General features: G+C 36.0%; 1 protein-coding gene across 1 annotated transcript in view; it reads right to left on the bottom strand.

Moving 5' to 3' along the window:
• The window catches only part of LOC112694557 (protein Wnt-5b-like), a 61,512-nt gene that overhangs the window by 16,228 nt on the left and 22,416 nt on the right, over positions 1-22,868 (bottom strand). The window contains exons 2-5 of the mRNA XM_025570062.1: positions 11,160-11,542; positions 8,955-9,135; positions 2,020-2,131; positions 398-500 (exon numbers count right to left, since the gene is read on the bottom strand). Coding sequence (XP_025425847.1) covers positions 398-500; positions 2,020-2,131; positions 8,955-9,135; positions 11,160-11,542 — 779 coding nt within the window. The remainder of the gene's footprint in view (positions 1-397; positions 501-2,019; positions 2,132-8,954; positions 9,136-11,159; positions 11,543-22,868) is intronic.

Below are 22,868 nucleotides of genomic sequence, written 5' to 3'. Positions count from 1 at the left end.
CGAACTGCGCGCGGCGTTACATCATCGGAGGTCTCGCGACCAACGTGATTATATTCTTAGGCAATGCATCTTTGATCGGGTGCTCTTGGCCCCTACAAAGGATCGCCGAACCAAAAAAACCGCGTTGAAAAAATCATGTTGTACTATTAGTTATTACTACATTATCATCAGATACCGGACTCGTTTTCGTCGATAACATCGCGTTGTCGTCGACCAAAATTCCTAATTCCTATCGTGTAACAATTTGTTATTTCCATATACATATTAAATACGTATATGGAAATAACAAATTAGTATATACATTTTATATACTATTTAAATTATTATAAATTCATCCGATTCGCTGTATGCGTACGTGCATTACAATGTTATTATTTTCGTTGTAGGTACTACTCACCTAGCTCGCGCATAGACGGTAATTGCTGCCAACACGTAATCAAACTGCACGAACCGGAAACACCGTGACACTTGCACGTCACTCTGGACTTCTTCAGCACGGCCTGTATAAAATCAATACCAAAAAGGTTGACATTTTTTAATATGAACATACAACATCACATTTTTAAGCGCCTAATGTCCGGAAATCAGATGATTGCCCATTATAATTTATTATAAATATTTTATCGTGCTGATCATAAAATAACTGTAAACAGAAATTATATACAATCCCTTCAAGGCCGGTAAGCTAGTTTTATTATCTTATGATATTGATTATTCAATATAATATTAAAACAATTGGAGATTTAAAATAAGGCAACTACTCCGAATGACAGTGTAACACTCGAAATAAGAAAGTCATTCTTAGAGTACACGACGCACGTTCGTACATTCATATTAAGGTTCGATAATTCGACAAGGACTATTTTTTTTTGACTCATGTTATTTTACGATACATTTGTTCACATGTTGCGTTTATACTATATTTTACAACGTATATTTTTATAAAATAAAGTTAAGACCCTTAAACCATCTTCGTTATATATTTGAAATTAAATCATGCTTAGAATAAAAATGTGTACATTTTATTATATTCAGTTGTCATGTTAAAATATGAACAAGCTAGTAAACACTTAAATATTTATGTGACGTAAGTATATGTTCATAATAAAGATAATCTATAGTATATAATGTAAAATATTTGAATATTTTTTTTTCAATTTTGGCATATATTAAGTAAAATTAATATAGAAAATCCCTATGAAATTTCAGCAGAATCCTTTTTTTTAATTATAAAACTTGAATCATTAAAACTCGAACCAATTATTTTATTCTAATCAAATTTAATTTTCTACAAAAGATATATTCTACAAAAAAATTTAAAATGAATATCTTATATCTATTATTATATAATTAAACATACCTAGTTCTTCAGTTAAATAATTACAATTACCTATATAATAAGTATCTTAAAGCTTTCACAAGAGAACAACATTCATTGCGTGTTTTATACATTCATTTTTGAGTAATTTGTGAATACTAGTTTATATATGTATATCAAATTATTCTATACTTAATTTTAATTGAAAAAAAAAATATATATAGATATATCGGTATTTGATATGATATATACTATAGTGGTACAGTAATCAGTGACACGAAAATATAATCCATTTACAAATATTGTGATTACGATTCAGTTTCGTGACCTCAACGTAAACACGTATGAAAATTACTAAAATTAAAAAAAAAAAATCAAATTTGTTTAAAAATAAAAGTCATTACAATTTTCAAATTACAATGCACACATAATAATAGCTTGTTGGCTACCGTGGAATCTGTTTGAAAATTACCGCGTGATGTGTATACCGCATTTTGGTAGTATTATTACCAGGCCCAACCAGTACATATAAATAAATATTATATATAATACATATTATATGATATGTTGCGATAAATCATTCAACGCAATAATATACAAGCGGTGTATCTCCCCCACTTGTTTCGCTTGTTTAACGATACTACATTATATCCATGCACAGCCGTGATACTAATTTATTACGAATAACAAGATGAGCTCACCCTTCTGCCTGCCTCATTGTTGTGCAGGTTCATCAAGCTACGACCTTGTTCGGGAGAACCTCTTTTCCATCGCTTCTCTTTTTCTTTGACGTCCAAAAACCCTTTAGTAAACCTATAAATGCAACGAAAACCAAAATTAGTCATGAAAATGATAATATACTTGGTGCCCAGCGTTAAAATCGCTACGCGAATGTAAACATCGGTAACCAATTTCCCTATGTTTAAATAAATCAAATGTGAACAGCAATTCGTACTAGGCTATCATCGTTTATGATTACTCATTTTATTTAAACATGTTCGTGGTTGTATTTCGATGGTAACATGTTTTTAATATTTTATCTTAATAAAGTAAAACATTGATTATTAACTAATTTATTAAATTAAATAAAGTTGAATACTGTTTTAATCTGTCAAAATTATTGCAAACAACTTTTCAGTATAAGGTCATGATGATTATATTTTAATTCCTTCCGAAGAAGATAAATTATAGAAAATCACATAAAACAGGTTGGTCGATTACATTCAAAAAAAGATGAATATTTGTTCCTACGATATCCTAAATATATTCCGTTCTTATCCAAGTATTAAATTTATAATGTATAATATAAAAAGTTGATTCAGGTTAGTAATAAGGAACGATGATAAGTATAGGTAGTCAAATTTTTTGAGGACTTTTCTCATAAAATATGATATTAATAAGACGGTAGGTAATACATATTGCTACACTAGTACCACCACAGTAGTGTAAATGTATAATTATATAAAGCCAAGGTAAGTTTATAGTTGTAATATAATGATGTAACCAATTTGTGCCCTAAATGTATGATCATAGTTCATAATAGCGTATTAAATGGTTTGATGGAAACAAAAAAAAAACTACCGCTACGTCGCCAAATTATAGTGTCTACTTAAAAATAAACTATTTAAATCGTTTAATACCTATATACACATTTTAATATTTAATAAATGATAATGAACTGTTATGAACTATTAAATTTACACTAAAATTTAACATTTCACCACTTATCGATTAGAATATAATTAGATTTTTTACTATAGCAAAACATTTTTTTTAATTTTATCTATCATCACATATTTTATGTAATTACAGTCGTCAAGCCATGTGATAACTTGAACTGAACCTCAATAGCTCGAAATTTTTAACAACTTAAATATAATATCACGCTCCTTTAATTGTACTACAATATTAAAATGTTTTATTTATTATTATTTTCGCATGATTATTCGGATTTTTAGCCGTCGCACTCCGACTAGTCCGTTTATAGGACAGAAAAAAAAATGATATGATTCGATAAATTGCTTATAATTTAAAAGTAATAATATTTATTTAAAAATATACATAATCTTTTTTATTTGAATAATTTTATAATGTTTACGACGAATTTCTTGTATATATTAATGCAACTATTTGTATTATACATTATTCATTACGAACATTTTTTACATTAAATTAAATTCTGAAACGTATATAAACGTCGAATTTAAATTAGTAGTTATTTGAGTTATTTTGTCGTAACATCGAATATAGGTACCGTAATTAATAACGTAAGATACTATTGCCCGTTAAATGAGTATTTTCGAATAATAAATGTATCCCGGTCTTCCTGTGATACTTGTGTTCAGTAGTATATAATGTAGAGTGTATTAACGTAATAATATCGCCGCAACGTATATATTACTATAGTAATAACCGATAACCGTTAAGTAGAAACGCCGAGAATTAAGTCTATCGAGGGACACCACTTGAAAAACAACGTGCATTATTATTACTGCGCCTCGCACGCTCGTGAACGAACAAATCGTTTTGTCGTTTGATGACCATCTAACTCGTAATGTAACTGAACTTGCAGCGGTTTCTATACACGAAATCGTTTACTTCCCATACGTTACGATACGCGCGGGTCCGCGGATCGCTGCGGTGCCACCCCGTACGTTCGTTGTTTATAAACGTATATCGGTGCACAGCTTAAACAAACAACGTTAATATTTTTCACGCACGGCACTTGAGTACGGTGCACGTACGGTCGCACGGAAACGTTACGGACACGGATTTATGTGGGCAACAACATCGCGTGTAAAACGATGATACTCGATCGGCGTGGACCCAAATCTCTTTCGTTTACGGTCATTATTTATCGTTGTTAACCGTGAAACTCACGTCCAACATTCGACTTGTCGACGAGTGCGATTCGAATTTACGATTCGTACATCCACCGCGTTCGTCGCGCACACAACGTTTGCGGAACGTTTAAAACGTGTGCGCGGCGTTTCATCGACGTGATGATAACGAGTTGTGTTGTAACGGATTTCGCGCCGAGAAAAATGAACGCCAGTCCCGCACCGGATTCCAACTCGATTCCAGTGTTATGTGTGATAGCCGTCCGTCAAACGCGAGTACAAAAAACATAATGGACTCGTGTTGGACGATTTTTTTTTTTTTTTTAATCTTTTCGTAGCGTTTAGAATCTTTTCTCCCGATCGGACCTAACGGACGGATAATTATCGAGAGCTCGTACGGTGCACGGTAACGTTTGGTACGCAAACACAATGTATTTATTTTTTTTTTTTTGTTTTTATTTTCGGAAGCTAATCAAGCCGATACGTCAGCTTGTACGGGTGTAACCGCCGCGTCCGACCGGAATGAAAATCACCTAGTCCGGCTGCTAGGTGTAAATGCGAACGCTACGGGACCCGTCGTCGTCCGTTTAATTGGCTTCATCGGACGGCCCGCCCGAAATTATATTGTAATTACCGTTGCTCGCACGCCGCCACCACCACCGGTACAACCGTATTTAGGTGCCATCGTCAAGAAGCGCTGCGCGTGTTACATATTATGCGAGCGGCGCGCGTGTGATGCAGTCCCGTTGAAAACAATGGCGGTACCGGCGGTCACGGTGCACACCGGTGCCGGAATTTCGATATGACGCGCGCGGAGCGGTTCGCAGGGAACCTATATTTATTTTAACAGCTTCTAGACCGCTGTAAATCCACGGCACACCGATAATAATACACGAGAAGGTGGCACGCACGCATCAACGATCGGTTCCGGTGCGATGTAATTTATAATTCGGGCTGAGAATCTAAAACTGAAATCGTACCCTTATAAAAAAAATACATAACATACGATTTCTAAACAATAAGTAACGGAATGCACTTCCAATATGTGTACATGTTAATCGTTTTGGTTAGCCTAACCTAACGATCCCGTATAACGACTGTGTACGATTTGGTTTTAACCCCGTCCACAATTATCTGATGATATAAAACGAGTGATGTGTACCCGGTAATTTATTATAAATTATGGCTAGGATTTCGATGCACTTAACACTTTTTTCTGAAGCTTTCTGTACGATGCTCGTTCTGTTACAGATTTGTTTAAAGTATTTTTAAATCATAATAAGAAATTTTATTTTGCATTTTATTTTTCATTTTTTGACAATTTTTGATTTTAAGGTTATTTTTCTCATTTTTTTAGGGCATTTTAGGAGTTTTTGAATTTACAATTATAGATTAAAAATGTTTTCTACCGACGGATTAGTGTTGTTGTGTAAGGTATACAATGTAAAAATTGCTGTTGATAAACGTTTTACAATACAACATATATCAAGAGACAAACATATAAATGGAGTACAACGAAGAGAACAAATTGAAGAACAAGAAAAAATATGTATATCTACAAAAACTTATTGGGGAACAACAGGAGGCACGCTCTCATCATTTAGTGTAATAACAAAATATAATTTTTTATTTATTAATATATGAAGTAAAATAAAATATTTATGTACATGTAATGTAATTTTAAATTTTAAATACATTCTAAAGGCATTTTTTGAGTTTCTTAAGTCAATTTTGCATTTTTTTAGAGTCATTTTTTTAAGGACATTAATATCCCAGCCCTAATTATAATCATACATAGTATAAAAATCATATAACAATGCGAAATACATCTAAATTCCAACCCCGATAATGAAACATGTTGAGAATACACAGATAGAATATGGTGACGTGCTGGGGAGAGTAGCAAGTCTCTGCCCGATAATGTGCACTGCATTTCATACGAGTACGTATACTACGATATGATATGTTACGAACAATAGATTGAACAGAACATACGGAAAATCGCAAAACGCCCGCGGTACTACACGTTTCCAGTACATAACTGTAGGTACACAATATATAATAGCACTGAGTTTGGCTAAAGGGATAACTGTGTGTAACGGTTTCCCTGTTTTCTCGCTGCAGTGTCTTGCATACATTTTTAGATATTATTATAAAAGTCCCACCGCAATACTAGTACATTGTAAATTGCTTACCAATAATTTCCATGAAACATCAAGGCAATAAGTTCTAGATTCCGAACATTCGGTTTTCAAGCCGCAAACAAAAAATTGTTTACTCTATCGAATTATAAACATTGCCTACGTACACGATGTTCAATGATATTTCTACGGTTTTTTCGTGTCATCAATAATAATGAAACGATTATACATGACCGTGTCAGATTATTTCGAAGATTCATAATGCTATAAATCATCTAATAAAATCATCGAATTGGTTTAGTTACGATTTGCGAGAAGCATAGGCACAGTAAATAAGAAAAATCTTAACAATAAAGTTTTTTTTTCGATCACTATTTTATGTTTCACATACGTCATATAATAATGATTTGAAATGAGCTACTCCTCACTGTAGTATATTAATGAAAATAGGACGTAACCCATTTATAATTGCTATTTAAAAAAAAAAAAAAAACAATGCTGTCAATGAAGCTCTATCCATATTTTATATTATCATAAATTCAATACAAAAAAAATTGATCTATGAAACTATTACATTTTTTCTGATTTTCCCATGTAAAATTGGTGCCATACCAGTTACAACTCAGTCATAACTGTATATTTGTGGTCGGACGATATCAAAATATAACTTATAACTTAAGTACCGGGGACACTTGGCGTTTTGTCCGTTTTCGGGTTTTCAATCAACGCTGTACTTGTGCAATAAATAGTCACAATTTTGTCCCTAGAATACCAGGTGTTTGTGTGTAATACATATGTGTAGAATATCCGGAAGAAAGTTGGTTGACAGTGAACGCAACAAATTTTTATGGGCCTAACGTCACTGTATTGCAAAGAAAACACAGCGAAAATACTAATGTATATATTACTTTATACATACTTTATGTGTAATGCTTTTTTTTTCGTGTAGAAATCGTAATTGTTTACTATTCCGTAATACAACAAATTAAATTCGAATAAATAATACATTTGAACGCTTAAACGCCGAATGTGCACAAACCGTACAGATTAGCCATAAATAATTTGTTTTTTTTTTTTTTAGTATTTTTAATATAAATTTTATTACACTTACGCGAAAAACTCAAACCAGTTTCGAACAGAATAAAAAAAAAAAAAATGTTTTTGCGTACGCTGCATAAAGTAGTTTTTCGGTACTATCTGCTCGGAAACGTTTACCTGGTAATTTATTTTCAGAAATTAAACAGTAAAATAACGCAGTTCTTAAGTGTTTTGTATGTTAGAATATTGTTTTTTTTTACGACCTTCTGTCTTTGTTATATCGATTTACATTTTGGTGTACAAAATCTTCCGAATAGGAAATCGAACAATTCTTTTTTCTTTTCGCACAAAACACGAAAAAAATAAATTTATATTGTAAGTAGGTGGGTAATGTAACTTCTGAATCAACGTAAATTATTCTAACAACAATAAATTATTAATCTCTGACGTTTAACATCATTATTTACTTTTAAGTTATTAATGCTTGCACATTTCAAAACCTAATTTAAAAAATCAAGAATATGCACCAATAATTATATAATCAAAATAGTGATTAATATGATATCACATTGATTTTACTTATAAATTATATAAAAATCAAATACGTATAAATTACAAAAAAAAGTTAAAAAATAATACTTGAAACTCAGGTAATTGGAATTCATAAACTCATAATTTATAAATGTTCTGATGCTATTAAATATAAATGTTCAAGTTCAATGTCCATTTCAATACTATTTTAACATATTGAAATTAAAATGTTTTCATAGTATTGTCATTGAATTTTAACATTTATATAGTTATATGCCATAAATCTTAATCAATAATTATTGCGCATATTATTAAAAAAAAGTCTAATTAACTTATAAAAATATGAAGAATAAATTAGATACCTATCCCTGGATTGAACATTAAATGTAAAATGAAGTTGGGAAATACTGGAGATAAATTATTTTTTTGATCATGATATAAATTCGACAAGGATCGTATATTTTCTAAAAAATAAGGAATTCCATGTCAGTGATCATTCCATATACGGAGCAAGTAACAATGGTACTAGTATATCCAAGAACGGAAGTTCACAATCGACATCCCGTAGTGGTCTTAGAACTTTGAATTTTAATGACTTTCATTGGCTGCCAATCTGTCATTAAAAAATCTGCCCACTTGATATGATGTATTGTACTTCTTTTTTTTATATTTTTTTTTACTCCGTATGCTTCAGTTTAAATCAGTCGGTTTACATTAAGAATATAAACATTTTTTACGACGTATGTTATACAAAATGCATTTCATAAAACGAGTTTAAACAACTTAACTGATGTATTATAATCGGAATAATAGTCTCGATGATTCAACATTAACATTGATAATATATATTTTTAAGAAATCTATAAAAAAAACTGATCTAATAAGTTGCTTGTAAGTCTTGTGGAATTTTAATAATTTTTATATGAAAATAAAAGTTATTTAGTTTTTATAAGATCAAACGTATTTTAAAATATTCAGCAAAGAAATTTCACGATAACATTATAAAAAAAGCTTTCCCTTATAAGAAAATAATTACTTATTCGATGAATTTCGTTTACAAACATTTTGTGAACTCTAGCTGCTTACTTGTATCCATATTCCATGTTATCTCCGCAACCACCCCATACCCAATCCCTTCTCAACTCCTTTGGTCTTCCAGATCTCGAGCAGCTGCATGTGTTCAAACGACCATCTCGGCAGGCGCGGGCCATAGCGTGCGCAACGCCGGCTGATTTGATTGCTTGAACGAATGCTGCCTCGCGGCTACCTGTAACCGACACAAACACAAATTAAACTTGACGTTTCTTTTAACCCCTACAAAACTAATTCGGGAAGTTAAACATTAAACACAGACACACAGAGCAAAATTTCAAAAAATTAATTAATAACGCAGGTAACCTAAAAATCATATAAAACGGTATAGTTCGTCCTTTGTTAGAACATACTATAATATTATATGTTTTGTGCAGGCATCTGTTAATTATTGACGGGGACGTAATAATTTAAAATATCGTTAAGTGTTCAAAGATTACTAACAATAATTTATGTAAATCATTTGTATTAATTTAAACTAAAATATTATTTATGATTATGAATGCGGATAAGTAAACGACCAACAGCAACGTTAGGTGCATATGATATACTAAGTATAAATAAATACATAAATCATTGACCAGTGATTAATTAAAAAATAAAAAATAATATTAAACTATAAACAGATTACAGGTACTCAATAAAATAATGTACGTTTTGATGAGTGGAACAACAATGTATTGTTTTATATTCAAATCACAAAGTATTCAATCAATTTTATTCGAGTAATTGAGCTAGGAGCATCATATGGGAGGTTTATTCGAGCAACGTTTCGTGGATGGTTTAATTATTCTGGTAATAAATTAACAATATCAAAATGTAAAATACCAACCCACATTTTATTATAATCGAGTAGTTTTTCCATCGATTATTAACAGGTTGAGGTATTTTTCAAACCGATTTCTAAATGTTAATTAAAACATACACAGGTGTAATACTGCGTTTTTATTATAAGTAAATTCTCGAATAATTAATATAAAATAAGCATTCATTGTAAAATGCTCTGGCTAGCTTTTTTAAATTTGGGTAAACACTATACGCATTTGTGTCTATACACCTTTTTTCGGAGAGGAATTGAAACTAAATGACTTAAAGTGGATAAACCCTACATATTGACATAAAATGAAAATGAAAAAAAAATGCAATAATTGAATGCATTTTTTACCCATATAATATCGAATAACAGTCGTAATAATTTTTATGAAAAACTATTATTTTAAGCTCTGTAGCTATCAATCCATCGAGGTATTTAATTATTATTTAAGGCGGTAATTTTGACAAAAGTCGTGAAAAATGTTAGTATGCTAAACCCTAAAAAGTGTTAAATACAACACGCAACAGTCGATGTGACGGTGTGCATATGGTTTGCAAGAACAGTTAAGACTGACGACAATATATTGGCAATGCAATTTTAAGCGTTGCTATAAGTTAATCACCAAAACACGTACCTAATAAACAATTCACACAGATCGACGTGTTACAGTTAAGTACATTATGAATGTATAATGTTATGATACAGTGCACAATGCTGGTGGTCCACGGGTCGACTTTAGGGAGGGGTCCACGTGGTTGTGTTAAATGTTGAACTTGAGTGAAAATATCAACCATGCCGCTTAACTTGGACGAGGTTTCGGACAAAAAATAAAAGTTCCAGTCATCCAATAAAGTTCGGTGTATAAAATACGATAACATTAATTCAAGTAACAAGTAGTTATAAATTACAACTAACTGTTACTTAAGAAAGGCGGCTTGTAAGCACCATCTTTCGGGGTGGTGCTCCGGTAAAAGCATTTTTTTGGGTACATGTTGGTTAACATAATAGTTAAATTAAAATTTAGGAGGTATAACAGTAAATGTATGAACACATTTTTCTGATACACAATTAACGTTTTAACGTGGCAGCGATTTTAATTCAAATCGAGCCAAGTCAGAACAACACTTTTATCGTGGTAGGCGGGTGGTTAAAATTAATCTGCCCCGGTAGATGTAAATTTTCAAACCACCTCCGGTTGACCCAGTGTTCAACGTAATAAAAAATATAGATATTTAAAAAATTAAATCAAATTCAATTTTTATTTTTTTTTTTTTTTCAAAAACCGGACAACGTCGAAACCGTTTTCGGACAGGCTAACCGGCCGGAACAAACCGGATACGTTTTTACTTTCCGGAAGCGATGGTGTGACGCAACACGTAACGTACTTGTTTGTAAATCGGGTCCGAGGAACGGCGTGCCAGCGTTCTCGGCGTTCATGGAACAGTTCCACCGGCGGTGCAGGAACTGCGACCGGCACTCGGTGAGCCCGGACTGGACGCCGTACCGGATGGACGCCAAGTGTTCCTCGTAGAGCAGGCATAGCTTGGCCTGGCCGGCGGACAGGCCGGTCACGTCGGCGCACTTTGGCGGCGGATCAGTGGAGAACGAGGGCGGCGTCGGTGACGACGACGTTGGCGACAGGAGCAACGGATCTCCCATGCCCGTCGGGCCGCCGCCGCCTGCAACCGAGTCGACGCCGTTCCCGCCGCCCGGTTCCGGTGGCGTCCACGGCACCTGTTGTGCGTACGACGGCGTCTCCTTGTAGTGCCTGCAAAACACAACGCGATCAACAAAAAGAAAACCTCGAACGCCGCGCAACGCGCGTCCGCTTTCCACGTACACGAGTATAACAGCAGTGCACATGACGCGGGGGAGGACCAGTTATGATTATTGATCATCCCGGTGCATCCGAGGATTGGGTCACGAATCCATCCGAGTGGATATCTAAGTGGTTAAGGGTCGCGTAGCGTTTGAGTACCGGATTTTTTTTTTTTTTTTCATTTGTAAGTCCGATCGTCAAGCATCGCTGCGAGAACTCAATCGTTTACCCGCAGTGGTAGAGCTTTTATTATAAAAAATAGCGGATTCGCGCGTCAAAGTTAAACATATTAAACCGTATGTTCAACTTGCATTTCATAATACGTGCATCATAATAACTCGTGAACTACCGATGGTTTGCAGTATTAACATGTCTCCAATAAACCATATTTTCAACTTGAGTCGATCGTAGACCAATCGTTGACAGTCCGTCGAAACGGTAAAAGAAACGTCGGTGCATGTTCCTGGACCCGACCGGCAAAGCATTACCAAAAGCAATCCAACTGACTAGCGCGTAGAGATTTTAATTTCGGGACCCAATCCGTACGCAATCCTATCCCGTCACCCCCATCACATCCGACGGCCGGGTTTTTTGTAGAATATTTCGCAAGTGCAACAAAAACGCGACGTGATAATAATTTAATTTATAGTCGAGCGCTCGCGGTCACGATCGCCGCCACGGCCGGGTGGAAGGCGAGCTGGGACGCGACGAAAACCGTATACGCATTTCAAGTGCGCGCGTCTGCTGCCGTGCCGCGCTCTCGAGGGCAATTACATGCACAAGCCCTGTTCCCGGAAACCGACCGTATGGGTGCCGTGGAGGGGAGTGTGTGTTGTTATTGAGGAGGGGGTGAGAAGTGTAACGACTTAATACCGTCGGCGAGATCGGGTTGACGCGGCGGCGGCGGCGTAGACGGTGGGGTATGCGGAGGGGGTTGCACGCGAGTGAGGGGGTTAATATTTCATTTGCGTCCGTTCAACCGTGTATAACTATATTTCACCGCGCGCGCATAGTAATCATAAAACGCCGGCGGGCCCCCGAGACTAGGTAGAGAGAGAGAGAGAGAGAGAGAGAGAGAGAGAGAGAGAGAGAGAGAGCGAGAAGAGATGGGGAGAGCGCTCGCGTGCGCGTGTGTATGCGCCGGGACGGGCTCGCGGGACCGCGTACGAGCGAAGCGAAAGACAAGAAGCGAACGGGCGCGTAGGCTCTCTTCGCAGGCGAACAAACAACCCCTCCGGGTGCGCAGCCGAACGGGATCTGGCATGGCGGCGAGAGGAATCGCGCGCGAGCGTGTGTAAACGGACCACCTAATTATACGCTTAAAACATTTGAGCTTTCTGCCGACGAGTGCGTTTTATATATTATTATTATTATTATTATTAATATCATAACCCCAACACATTTATGCACACACACACACACATATCTATACGACGTGTGTACATTGATATTATTATTATTATTAGTATTAGTATTTAACTGCTCTTCTTATGCGCGTGTTTGCAGTACACGATGTTACGTCAAACGTAGTCGGCGGCCGGTTTTACGATCCGCCGACCAATGTTATGGGTGGTTTATACGTATACTGCAGAGCCAAACTTTTATTGTTTACCGACGTCTATCCTATATATAGGTACACACAAGTGGTATTCTCGGTACATTCGTTAACCGGCAGCGACGTCAGTCGTTCACCGCAAAACGAACTGGAAATAAAGGCTTCCGTTTGTATATTTTTTTTTTTTTTATGTATTTACGCGTGACGGATTGTGCTATAAATCGTTCGATAAACATTTCGTTCAAACAAAAGCCGGTTTTGTTTGCGGTGCGCTCAAAAGATCAGAATGAATATAATATACGGTGTGCTGCTCGCAGACGTTGCCAATGTTTTATTATTATTATTATTTTTTTTACGATTATTTCATATTTCATATTTTTTTATTTTTTTCTAATGGAAATTTACAAAAGAAACTAGACCACCCTTTACGATAAATAATAAATAAATAGAATATCATAAATATCCATAGTCGACCGCTTGTACGATTAAATAATAAATATTAATCAAATTACCGAGCGCACGGAAACGTGAATACGTACCTCATGATTTTAATAGAAAAAAAAATTGCACAAATCAATTTAACGCATCGTATAAAAGCATGGCGCACTTGTTATGACTGTTTTTTTCAAGATAATGATTTCTGTGTTTTGTAGAGTTGGCTCGATTCATATTCAAATCATTATAAATGTCTCTCGAATGTTTTGAAATAATGATTGCATTAATAATGATTCTCTGCCCCAGCGTAATGGATGCGTATAAGAAATCAAATTAGCGATCGACTTGCTTAACACTTCGGTTATTCGAAAATTGCCTTGGGGAATCAACAAGTCAACTAATAAATGCTGAGGATTTTAATTCCATGCACTAAGCAAAATTAATAGACATATGTATACCTAAATCGTAATTTATCGAGCCTTAAAGAGTCCATCGGATATCGCTGGATACCAGTTAAAAGTAATACGGAAAACGGGCTATTATTGTTTTGATAAGAACATTCATATCGTTTATAATATTTTAATTCCTGTAATATCTACGCCAAAGACAAACATCTGTTATTCGTTAATCGTCAAAATTTAGTTAATACCAAAGTATTTTAAACCTTTGGTATTAACTAAATTTTGACGATTAACGAATAACAGGTGTTTGTCTTTGGCGTAGATATTACAGATTACTAATACTTCTAGTTTCTACCATGATTATCACTATCTTTTTGATGGTTATCATGCAATGTTGTGGCGAGTCACTATCAATTTATAATCAATGAAAATATTATAAAAGATGCTAAAATATATGCCCAAAATCTCCATGCTGATACCTCATCTAAAATCAGAGCTGAGCTGTTCATACGGAGACAACAATGGAGTCAAAATACTATTCTAAAACTGAATTCTGCTGTTGATTCACTCTCTCAATGCACCAATCTTCAACCTAACATTAAAATACTTTTACAATTATTTGCCACGTTACCAGTTACCTCTTCCACTCCGGAAAGAACGTTTTCTGCATTTAATCGCTTAAAAAATTATTTAAGAAGCACCATGTCGGGAAACAGACTGAATGGGTTAGCTATGGCTAATATAAATAAAAAAGAGCAATTCGATGAAAGTGAAATAATAAATGAATTTGCCAGAAATTCGCCTAAGAAGATGCAGCTGTCAGAGTGGAGCAAGTGTCTGAACAATGAAACCAAAATTATTATTATTATTATAAATTTTATATTAATAAATATTTTTAAAACTATACTAAAGTACTTGAATTACATTTAAAAACTTGGTAGTAGATGGTGGGGGGGGTTAAGGGTGAATTCTCATAACCTCTCTTATCTTACTTATCAAAAAAAGTGATTAGCCCCTCCCATTTAAAAATCCTCGCTACGCCACTAAAAAAATCCTTATATTGAAGTATATATTTTATCGAATATTGATATTATTTATTCAATGCAAAGAACATAATTATTATTATACATATAGTTATAACTTTAATTATACATTTTCTGATAATACCAATTTTCGGTTTATAAAATTTCACTTATTACAAACTACGATTGTTAGTTATTTATACCTCGCATACTTATTAAACTGCCCTAAAGGTCTTTCGACAATATTAAAATCGATTTATAGAGTTTTATTATCTTTTACAACATTATTTTGTATAAATTAAACTCAAAAATTATTACTTCACAACAATTACTCTTCTGTCTTTCCTAGTACTACATAGTAGCTATACTACACATATATTTCATATCCCGAGAGATGTAAATGTTTAACCAATTTTGATTTATAACTTTTCATTATAGAAAACTAATAATAGGACCAAATATGTAAATATATATACATATGTATGTATGTATATATATAAATAGTATAGTATATGATGTTGAAATATGAATCCCTAACGAGTTTATGTTTACGATTATACAGATATTATATACCAAAAACTTTTAACAGCTCTAACCTAGAATCGGATAAAATGAGTATAATTCATCGTAATAATTTAACATGATCGTTGTCAAAAATAGTTTAGATTAAAATGTTAAGACCACGGTGTATGGATAAATAATGTTTACATCATGGTTATAAGACTTTCGGTGCATTTTATTTCATCGTAAAATGCTTTGATAAAAATGAATTTTTTAAACATCCCCAGTGACAAAGGGCGTTTAATAAAACCATAAAAACATTGTTTTCTACGTTTTGAATTATCAAATCCCATGACTATAATTTCCATATGGTACACACCGAATCTTGACATTATGTCTTTATAAATGTGATATTAAATCTTTAAGCCGGAAATAACGTGCTCTTCCGTAGACAAATAATCCGTTTAAACCGAAAGGCGCAGAAAGTAAGGAAAACATTAAAGGAGCATAGGATGAATATACTTATATTGCTTTGGAATTAAATGATAATAATCGGGGAGTATTATATAAAAAATATCGACTTAAAAAAAAGCTGAATTTCTCACTGCTATATCTGGAATGCGTTACCTCATTTTAAATATATAGATGATATGCATAGTATGGTACTTCAATGAGTCAATATACCTATAAAATTTTATTTATAATTTTGTATAATAAAATGCGTGACGGATTACAAATATCATATACTTTCGGAATGGTAACAAAACCATGTGTAGGCGTGCAATGTATTTACACACACACACACACACACATATTGTGCTAGGCAATAAAAAACTTCGTTTTCCCAGAGAAGTGTTTTGAAATAGAATATTTCGAGGGGATGTAATAGCGCACAAAATTTGAATGATAAATCACCTGACATCATTTTACACCTTACGCGGTGTTCAAAAATAATCAATGTACCTACTGTGCACGCACTAGAATTATTCGACGATGTCGTTTAAAATCGTTTTCCAAAAAGTTTTCAAAACTATTTCCGTGTACAAGCTGGAAAATGGACCATCCACAAAATCGAAAAAAAGATAATTCGATGCACGGACGAATTAGTAAATTATATAATCTCGTGTGAAACGTCATCGGAGATACAACGAGGAGCAGTTGCGGTGATTATAATTTTATGTGACTATTTAGTATTCGTTACAAATTTTGTAGAATTGTTGTAGGACTCCAAGAGCTCATCGATCACGTAAAATATATAGCTATCAAATTAGCAAAATAACGATGTTTATTACTTAAATATAAAACATCGTGAATCAATAGTGTACATCTAATAATTGGACTACAGCGTTGAACAATGTACGTCCGAATGACGGGCAGAGACGACACACGACGTTTTTGATATTGTTCGGATTTTAAGTTACTAGCGTTCAGATGGTAATCTGTCAACTGTTGTTCTACGCATTATAGTTGACGTCATGAGCTGTATCTCTCCCCCGTCGTACAACATAATATATTCGACGTACGAAAACGGAGAGGCGTTAGGCTTGCATAGAGCAGCCGTAACGATAACAATCGATGGATCCGGGTGGTTTTTTTTCCCGTTCGCCTCCATCATCCGGATCAGCTGTGTTACGTATTACCGTACGGTCCCGGGTCGCGCGCGGTCAGGCCGCATGTGTGCGCCTGGACGACGACGGGAAGGGAGTATGGGGACTTGATAGGGATAAGGGAAGAGAGGCCCGTGGAAAAACGGAATAATCGACGGCGGAAAAGCGTGCCCGTCGATCGCGCGCGAGTCCGGTGAATTATTACGACGTATCGGGCGAATGCAGCGGCAGCAACGGGACCCGACACCCCGGGCGCGGTGCATCTGCGACCGCCGCGATAAATCGTACGTACTGACGCGGGACGTCCGCCGACCCCGAGCACCGGTGCTCGTGACCGTACCACTGACCGTACGACTGACCGTACGACGACGACGTGTAGCGCGCGACGACGGCCGTGGTTGAGCGGGAACGAGAGAGCCGTGCTGCAGCGGGAAGGGGTCCGGGGCTGCAAGAACATTTATATTTTTTGTACAGAGAGAGATAGAGATAGAGACGGAGAGAGTGAGATATATAGTTGGAGCTAGTATAATTTACGGCACGTCCGTCGGCCAGCGATCGCGCGGGGTCGGCCGTCGTTGCAGTGAGCCGCGGCCGGGATGATTTATACAAAAGGGGCGCGTGTCCGCGCGTGCACGTCGCACACGCATTTCTCGGCGTGCGCACGTATCGCAGGGGTGGGCAGCGCGTACCGGTCCCATTAATCAAGCTCAACCCCCTTATGTGCGCGCGTACGTTCGCGCGGGTGCGAGTGCGCGCGAAGCTCGCGGACGATACGGTCCCCTCGCGGCCGACCGGCGGCGCACGATGGATTTCGCTCGATTCCTTTTGATGTCATGCGCCAGATCTATTAACGTAATTCGAACGGTGCACCGTCGGCGGATGCGGCGGGATCGGCATTCGGCGGGAGAACCAACGTACAAATGCGTGTTGCCCCGCGACCCGAGCAGCTCGGCAATGATTCACGGGCGAATCGAAAAATGGTCGAGTTCGTCTGAACGGGGAACTCGAACTCCGAACTCGCCGGACACTACTCAACACTCGTACATCGAGTGACGTCGTCCGGTAACTACCGACCCACTCACATAGGTTACGTGTGATGTCGCCATTACGAAGTTGCACGAAACATCCTGACAAATTCTACACTCGAACTTGTAGAAGGACATTTATTGAGATTTATTGGAAAAGTATAGAAACTCGTGTAACGCATTCGGATGCGTGGTACCGTTTCATATGTACGGCCAACAACATTAAGTCGAATGAAAAGTTCGAAAAGCAAATCTAACAGTATTCGCACAGTTGTATATCGTTGGACATTTGTTAGAAAACGTTGATGAAAATTATAGGTTCTACGCCGAAAAATGTGATGTTGAAAGTTGTCACCTCCGAACATTTTTTAAAGAAAATTATTTTAAAAACGATCTTTTAAACTTATTAATCCCTACTCAAATATATAACCAATAAAGAAGTTCGGTTCAACATCGCTTTTTAACTTACACGCGCGCGTGCAACGCTGTGCAACTACGAGGCGAAGCGTTCACGATCAACTCCGGAGGATTTCAACTGATATGCGCATAATTTCGTCGTATTATGATTTCGAGACAATATAGCACTCGACGAACATATCATATACTCGATAATACAGTGATGCCGTGATTCGCAGGGACTTTAGCGTCTCGCGTCCCGTTCTTATCCTGTAGTCAAGTCCATCAGTGAAAAAATCATACTCGAAACTAAAATTAGTTTGAACAAGATTGAAAACGATTTGTAACCTTAAACAAACGATTACTACTAAACTTACTACTTTATACTAATATTACAAAAATGTAAAAACAAATAAAAACATTTTTCGTATACAAATTTCAATAATTCATCTTCAATTCTCGAGTATTTTATTTATTTGTGCGTTTTATATAAGTTTGTAACATTTGCACATACAAATCTCAATACACACCCTTCATACGTATTCAATATACCCATATTCCCATTTGCCTTTGTAGACCAGTCTACGTCCTGCCTTGACGCACCACAGTGCATATTGTTACTCAGTCGGGTGTTAACACGCGTGGTTGTTTGAATTATTTCTCGGACCGAGCACCGCTAAGAGGTTATCAATCATATGCACTCGCACTCGGTGTCCGTCGTCCCTCAAACACCGGCTGAGAGGCGATTTTTCAAATGTCTATGTATACATATTGACCGGAATATAAAATATCACAGTTGCACGTCTCGCACGAAGATTTTTTTTCAACTTAGTAACACTGTACCGCAGGGGTGGATTGAAAGGGGTGTATATTGAATCACGTTGTGAACAAGTTACTAATCACAATCGTCGGTTATATATTTTGGTTTCAGAGTTAACAACAAAGCACGTAGTTTTTAAAACCCGCATTGACTATAGGTACTTAGACTATCAGACCCGTCGACTTCTAGTTTTGCGCTTAGTATAAAAATCGAACGACAGAAGCCAATTTCAGGGTGTTGTAAAAATATTGCACGTGAACATGAAAAGTTCGAGTCACCGCTGCAGTATATATGTAGCGACCGATACTCGATGGATATACCGTATATAATAATATAATATGTCTTATGACATATAATATGTCTTTTGACCAAAGCCGCTGTAAATAAAATAATAACGTTTATATACGACCACGTGTACCTTATATACCTAAGAGTTCACGACGCGTCGTAATAATATATATTATAAACGCGTCCATAAATAACATAATCGACTTTTGCACTACACGTACACACACGTATAATAAAATCAAGTGCTAGTGAATTTGCGGCACGTGATCGAGCGATATGCCAGCATGATATGTTCGTAGGTACATGTATTTACTTGAAGTCGTGTCCATTACTCGCGGTAAATACCTATAATATACACACGCACACTAATATGCCTAAGCACGTCGAGCATGAGCGCCCCCGGAAATTTTTTTAGAAGGGAGGGCGCAAAGCGAATTTAAAATATAAATTTAGTTTTTTTTTTTTTTTTACACATTTTATACTTACATTATTCTATTTCCTCAAATATAAGATATATGATAAGATAAAATAATCCAATTATTATTAAAGATAGTTTTCTTTCGTATATAATATGTATATGTTATATTAATCTATGTTTACTAAATTGACGCGTTACAGATAATGCTTTGGAAAACATTTTTGAAATTCTAAGGGAGGGGGGGGGCAAGTGCCCGGGGACGCCTATGACGTAGAGGCATATAATATATATGTGTATAAAATAAAATGAAAATGTTGACGTCGATGAGAACGCGCGTACATTATGCTAACGTGTATAACATACGCTTGTTACCGTAAGGTACAACTCGGTAAAACGCTTATAACATACGCGCCTCGAGTACGGGGGCAATTTATTGCGTTTACCGCACCAGAGTATTCAAAACACTTTCTCGATCCGTCCGATAATGACATAATTTTCTTTTGAAAAACACCATCATCATCACGTTTACGGTCGTTGTCGCTATTTATTACACAAAAACCCCGTCGAACGGATACACAATAATAATAATAATAATAACATACGCGCGTTCGGTGCGAAATCGTCCGCGAGATTCGGCTAGTCATACGGATGTCGTTAATCACGTTACTGTTGCTCAGCTACGTCCGCACTACAGTTTTCGTTGAAGTCTTTGACGGTTTGACGTATCGCTACAACAATGCGTACTGCTGTTAAACCGTGCACGGCGTTTAGATGGCTGTTAACGAGTTACTGCGCTGCAAGTCGAAATCGGAAAACGTTCGGATGCGCTTAAGCTTCCGGGAACATCGTGCACAACGAGACTCGCGCGAAATAGTTGATTTTCGAATTTTAACGTGTATCACCTTATTGTCGTTAAACATTACGCGATACAACGCAATTACAATAACGATACGGAAACGAAAATAAAAAATGAAGTAGAGGAAAAACGTTCGCGTCTTCGTTAAATTATTCGCCCTAGGCACCTGCTTTTGTTGCCTGTCTGAAAATCCGCCACTGACGCGATACGACATCATTGCATTATTCGATTTATCGTTTCTGATGATTAACATCAGCACGGTGATGATAACCGATTATAGTGTAAGTACACCGATGACTCGATGAGTTGAAGAGGCGATAACAGACAAAGCCTCGAATATAAACCATTAATAATTTATCACTACGAATCGAATCGGTGCACAGATGATTGATTGACAGATGAAGATTTCAATTTTACTCTCGATTTCTTACAGTACATCAAATTTATTGATAGTTGATCATTTTAAGTTACACAAGATAAAAGTTATATAAACAATTACAGACGAAGAACACGAGTGTAACATAAACATATAATATACCCATAAAAAGCGGAATTTCGAATTTTAAATTGAGTGCTACGAATTAAGTTTAAGCGTTTATTCTAAGCGTTGGTATACGTTTGGTACAAGTTGTAATACTTGCTGTAATATGATTTATTGTATTATCATTTATTATCATTGATTTTAGAACAATGTACTCTAAAACCAATGCGATTTAATGGTCTCATAACGATTTTATCGCAGTACTCATTATAGTTAACGCTATCGAGTTTCACAAGAATTTCCACATGTACATGTGTGACATGATGTTTAGTAAGTCATGATCACTTGTTTAAAATTTCTGTTTTTTTGCGAACAATACAAACACGCGTATGGTCGTCAAATACAGTCGGAAAACATAATAATACATCGTTCAAATAAACGTTCGTCACCTATATTCATCCCTAAGGCCTGTTATAACTACGTAAACTGCAGCAACGTTGATCGCGAGACGACGACGGCGGACTTACGGGCACTGTACGCGTTTCTCGCACGCATGCCGTGCAACAGCAGCAACAGCAGCAGTTGACCGACGACGTGTTTCACGAGTTACGAACAATCGTCCCCGGGCAATGGGTATTGTTATTCATATATTTCTGAGACAAATGTTATGTAACTATGAGTATATTCGCATAAACTTAATATCATACAACTTACATCACACACACACACACACATATATATATAAGAGTATAATATGATATTACGTTTTCGCCCGCGGACGAGTAGGGAATTTTAAATTAAAATATTTCCTCCCCCGCACTCCTTTTACCGCTTTTACTTGCTGCTGCGGCGGCCACCGTGATATATACTCCCTCGGAGTATCCGGCGCGCCGCCGCCGCCGCCGCCGCCGCGAAGACTGCGCGCCCGTGTGATTTATGTGCATCGAGAGACTTAAGTGGTTCTGTAAACTGTCCTTTGTTGAACTAACGCGCTTTAAATCATCTAGCCTGCCGTCATCTACCTGAATCCCCGTATATACATATAATATTATATAAGTACATATGTATATGAGCGTGTGCGTGTGTGTCGTATAGCTATTACCCGTCCGCTGCAACCGAAATAACGCACGCACGTATTTAGACGCCCCAGTTTAAGAGTGCAACAACATAAAAAGTTAAAAATATTTGCATTGGAAATGTATTAAAACGAAATAAAAAAAAACCTCGGAAATCGGTTAAACTGAAAAAAAAACTGCAAATATTGTTTCGAAAATGAGAAAAAAAATAAATATATATTTATCATTATTCCCAAAATAAATACACATTAAACTATTTCAACTATGAATCGAAATATATAGTATAATATCTACAACGAAAGTTTTCCTGGATATGGTGATATCGTGTTTTATGCATTGACTACATTAAAATTAAGTCCATGAGCATTAAATGAATACATATTTAAATCTAAGG

The sequence above is a fragment of the Sipha flava genome, unplaced genomic scaffold, assembly GCF_003268045.1.
Source record: "Sipha flava isolate LNK unplaced genomic scaffold, YSA_version1 130_pilon_pilon, whole genome shotgun sequence".
Classification (NCBI taxonomy): domain Eukaryota; kingdom Metazoa; phylum Arthropoda; class Insecta; order Hemiptera; family Aphididae; genus Sipha; species Sipha flava.
The sequence above is the reverse complement of the archived record's forward strand: the minus strand, read 5'-3'. Positions and strand labels throughout refer to the sequence as shown.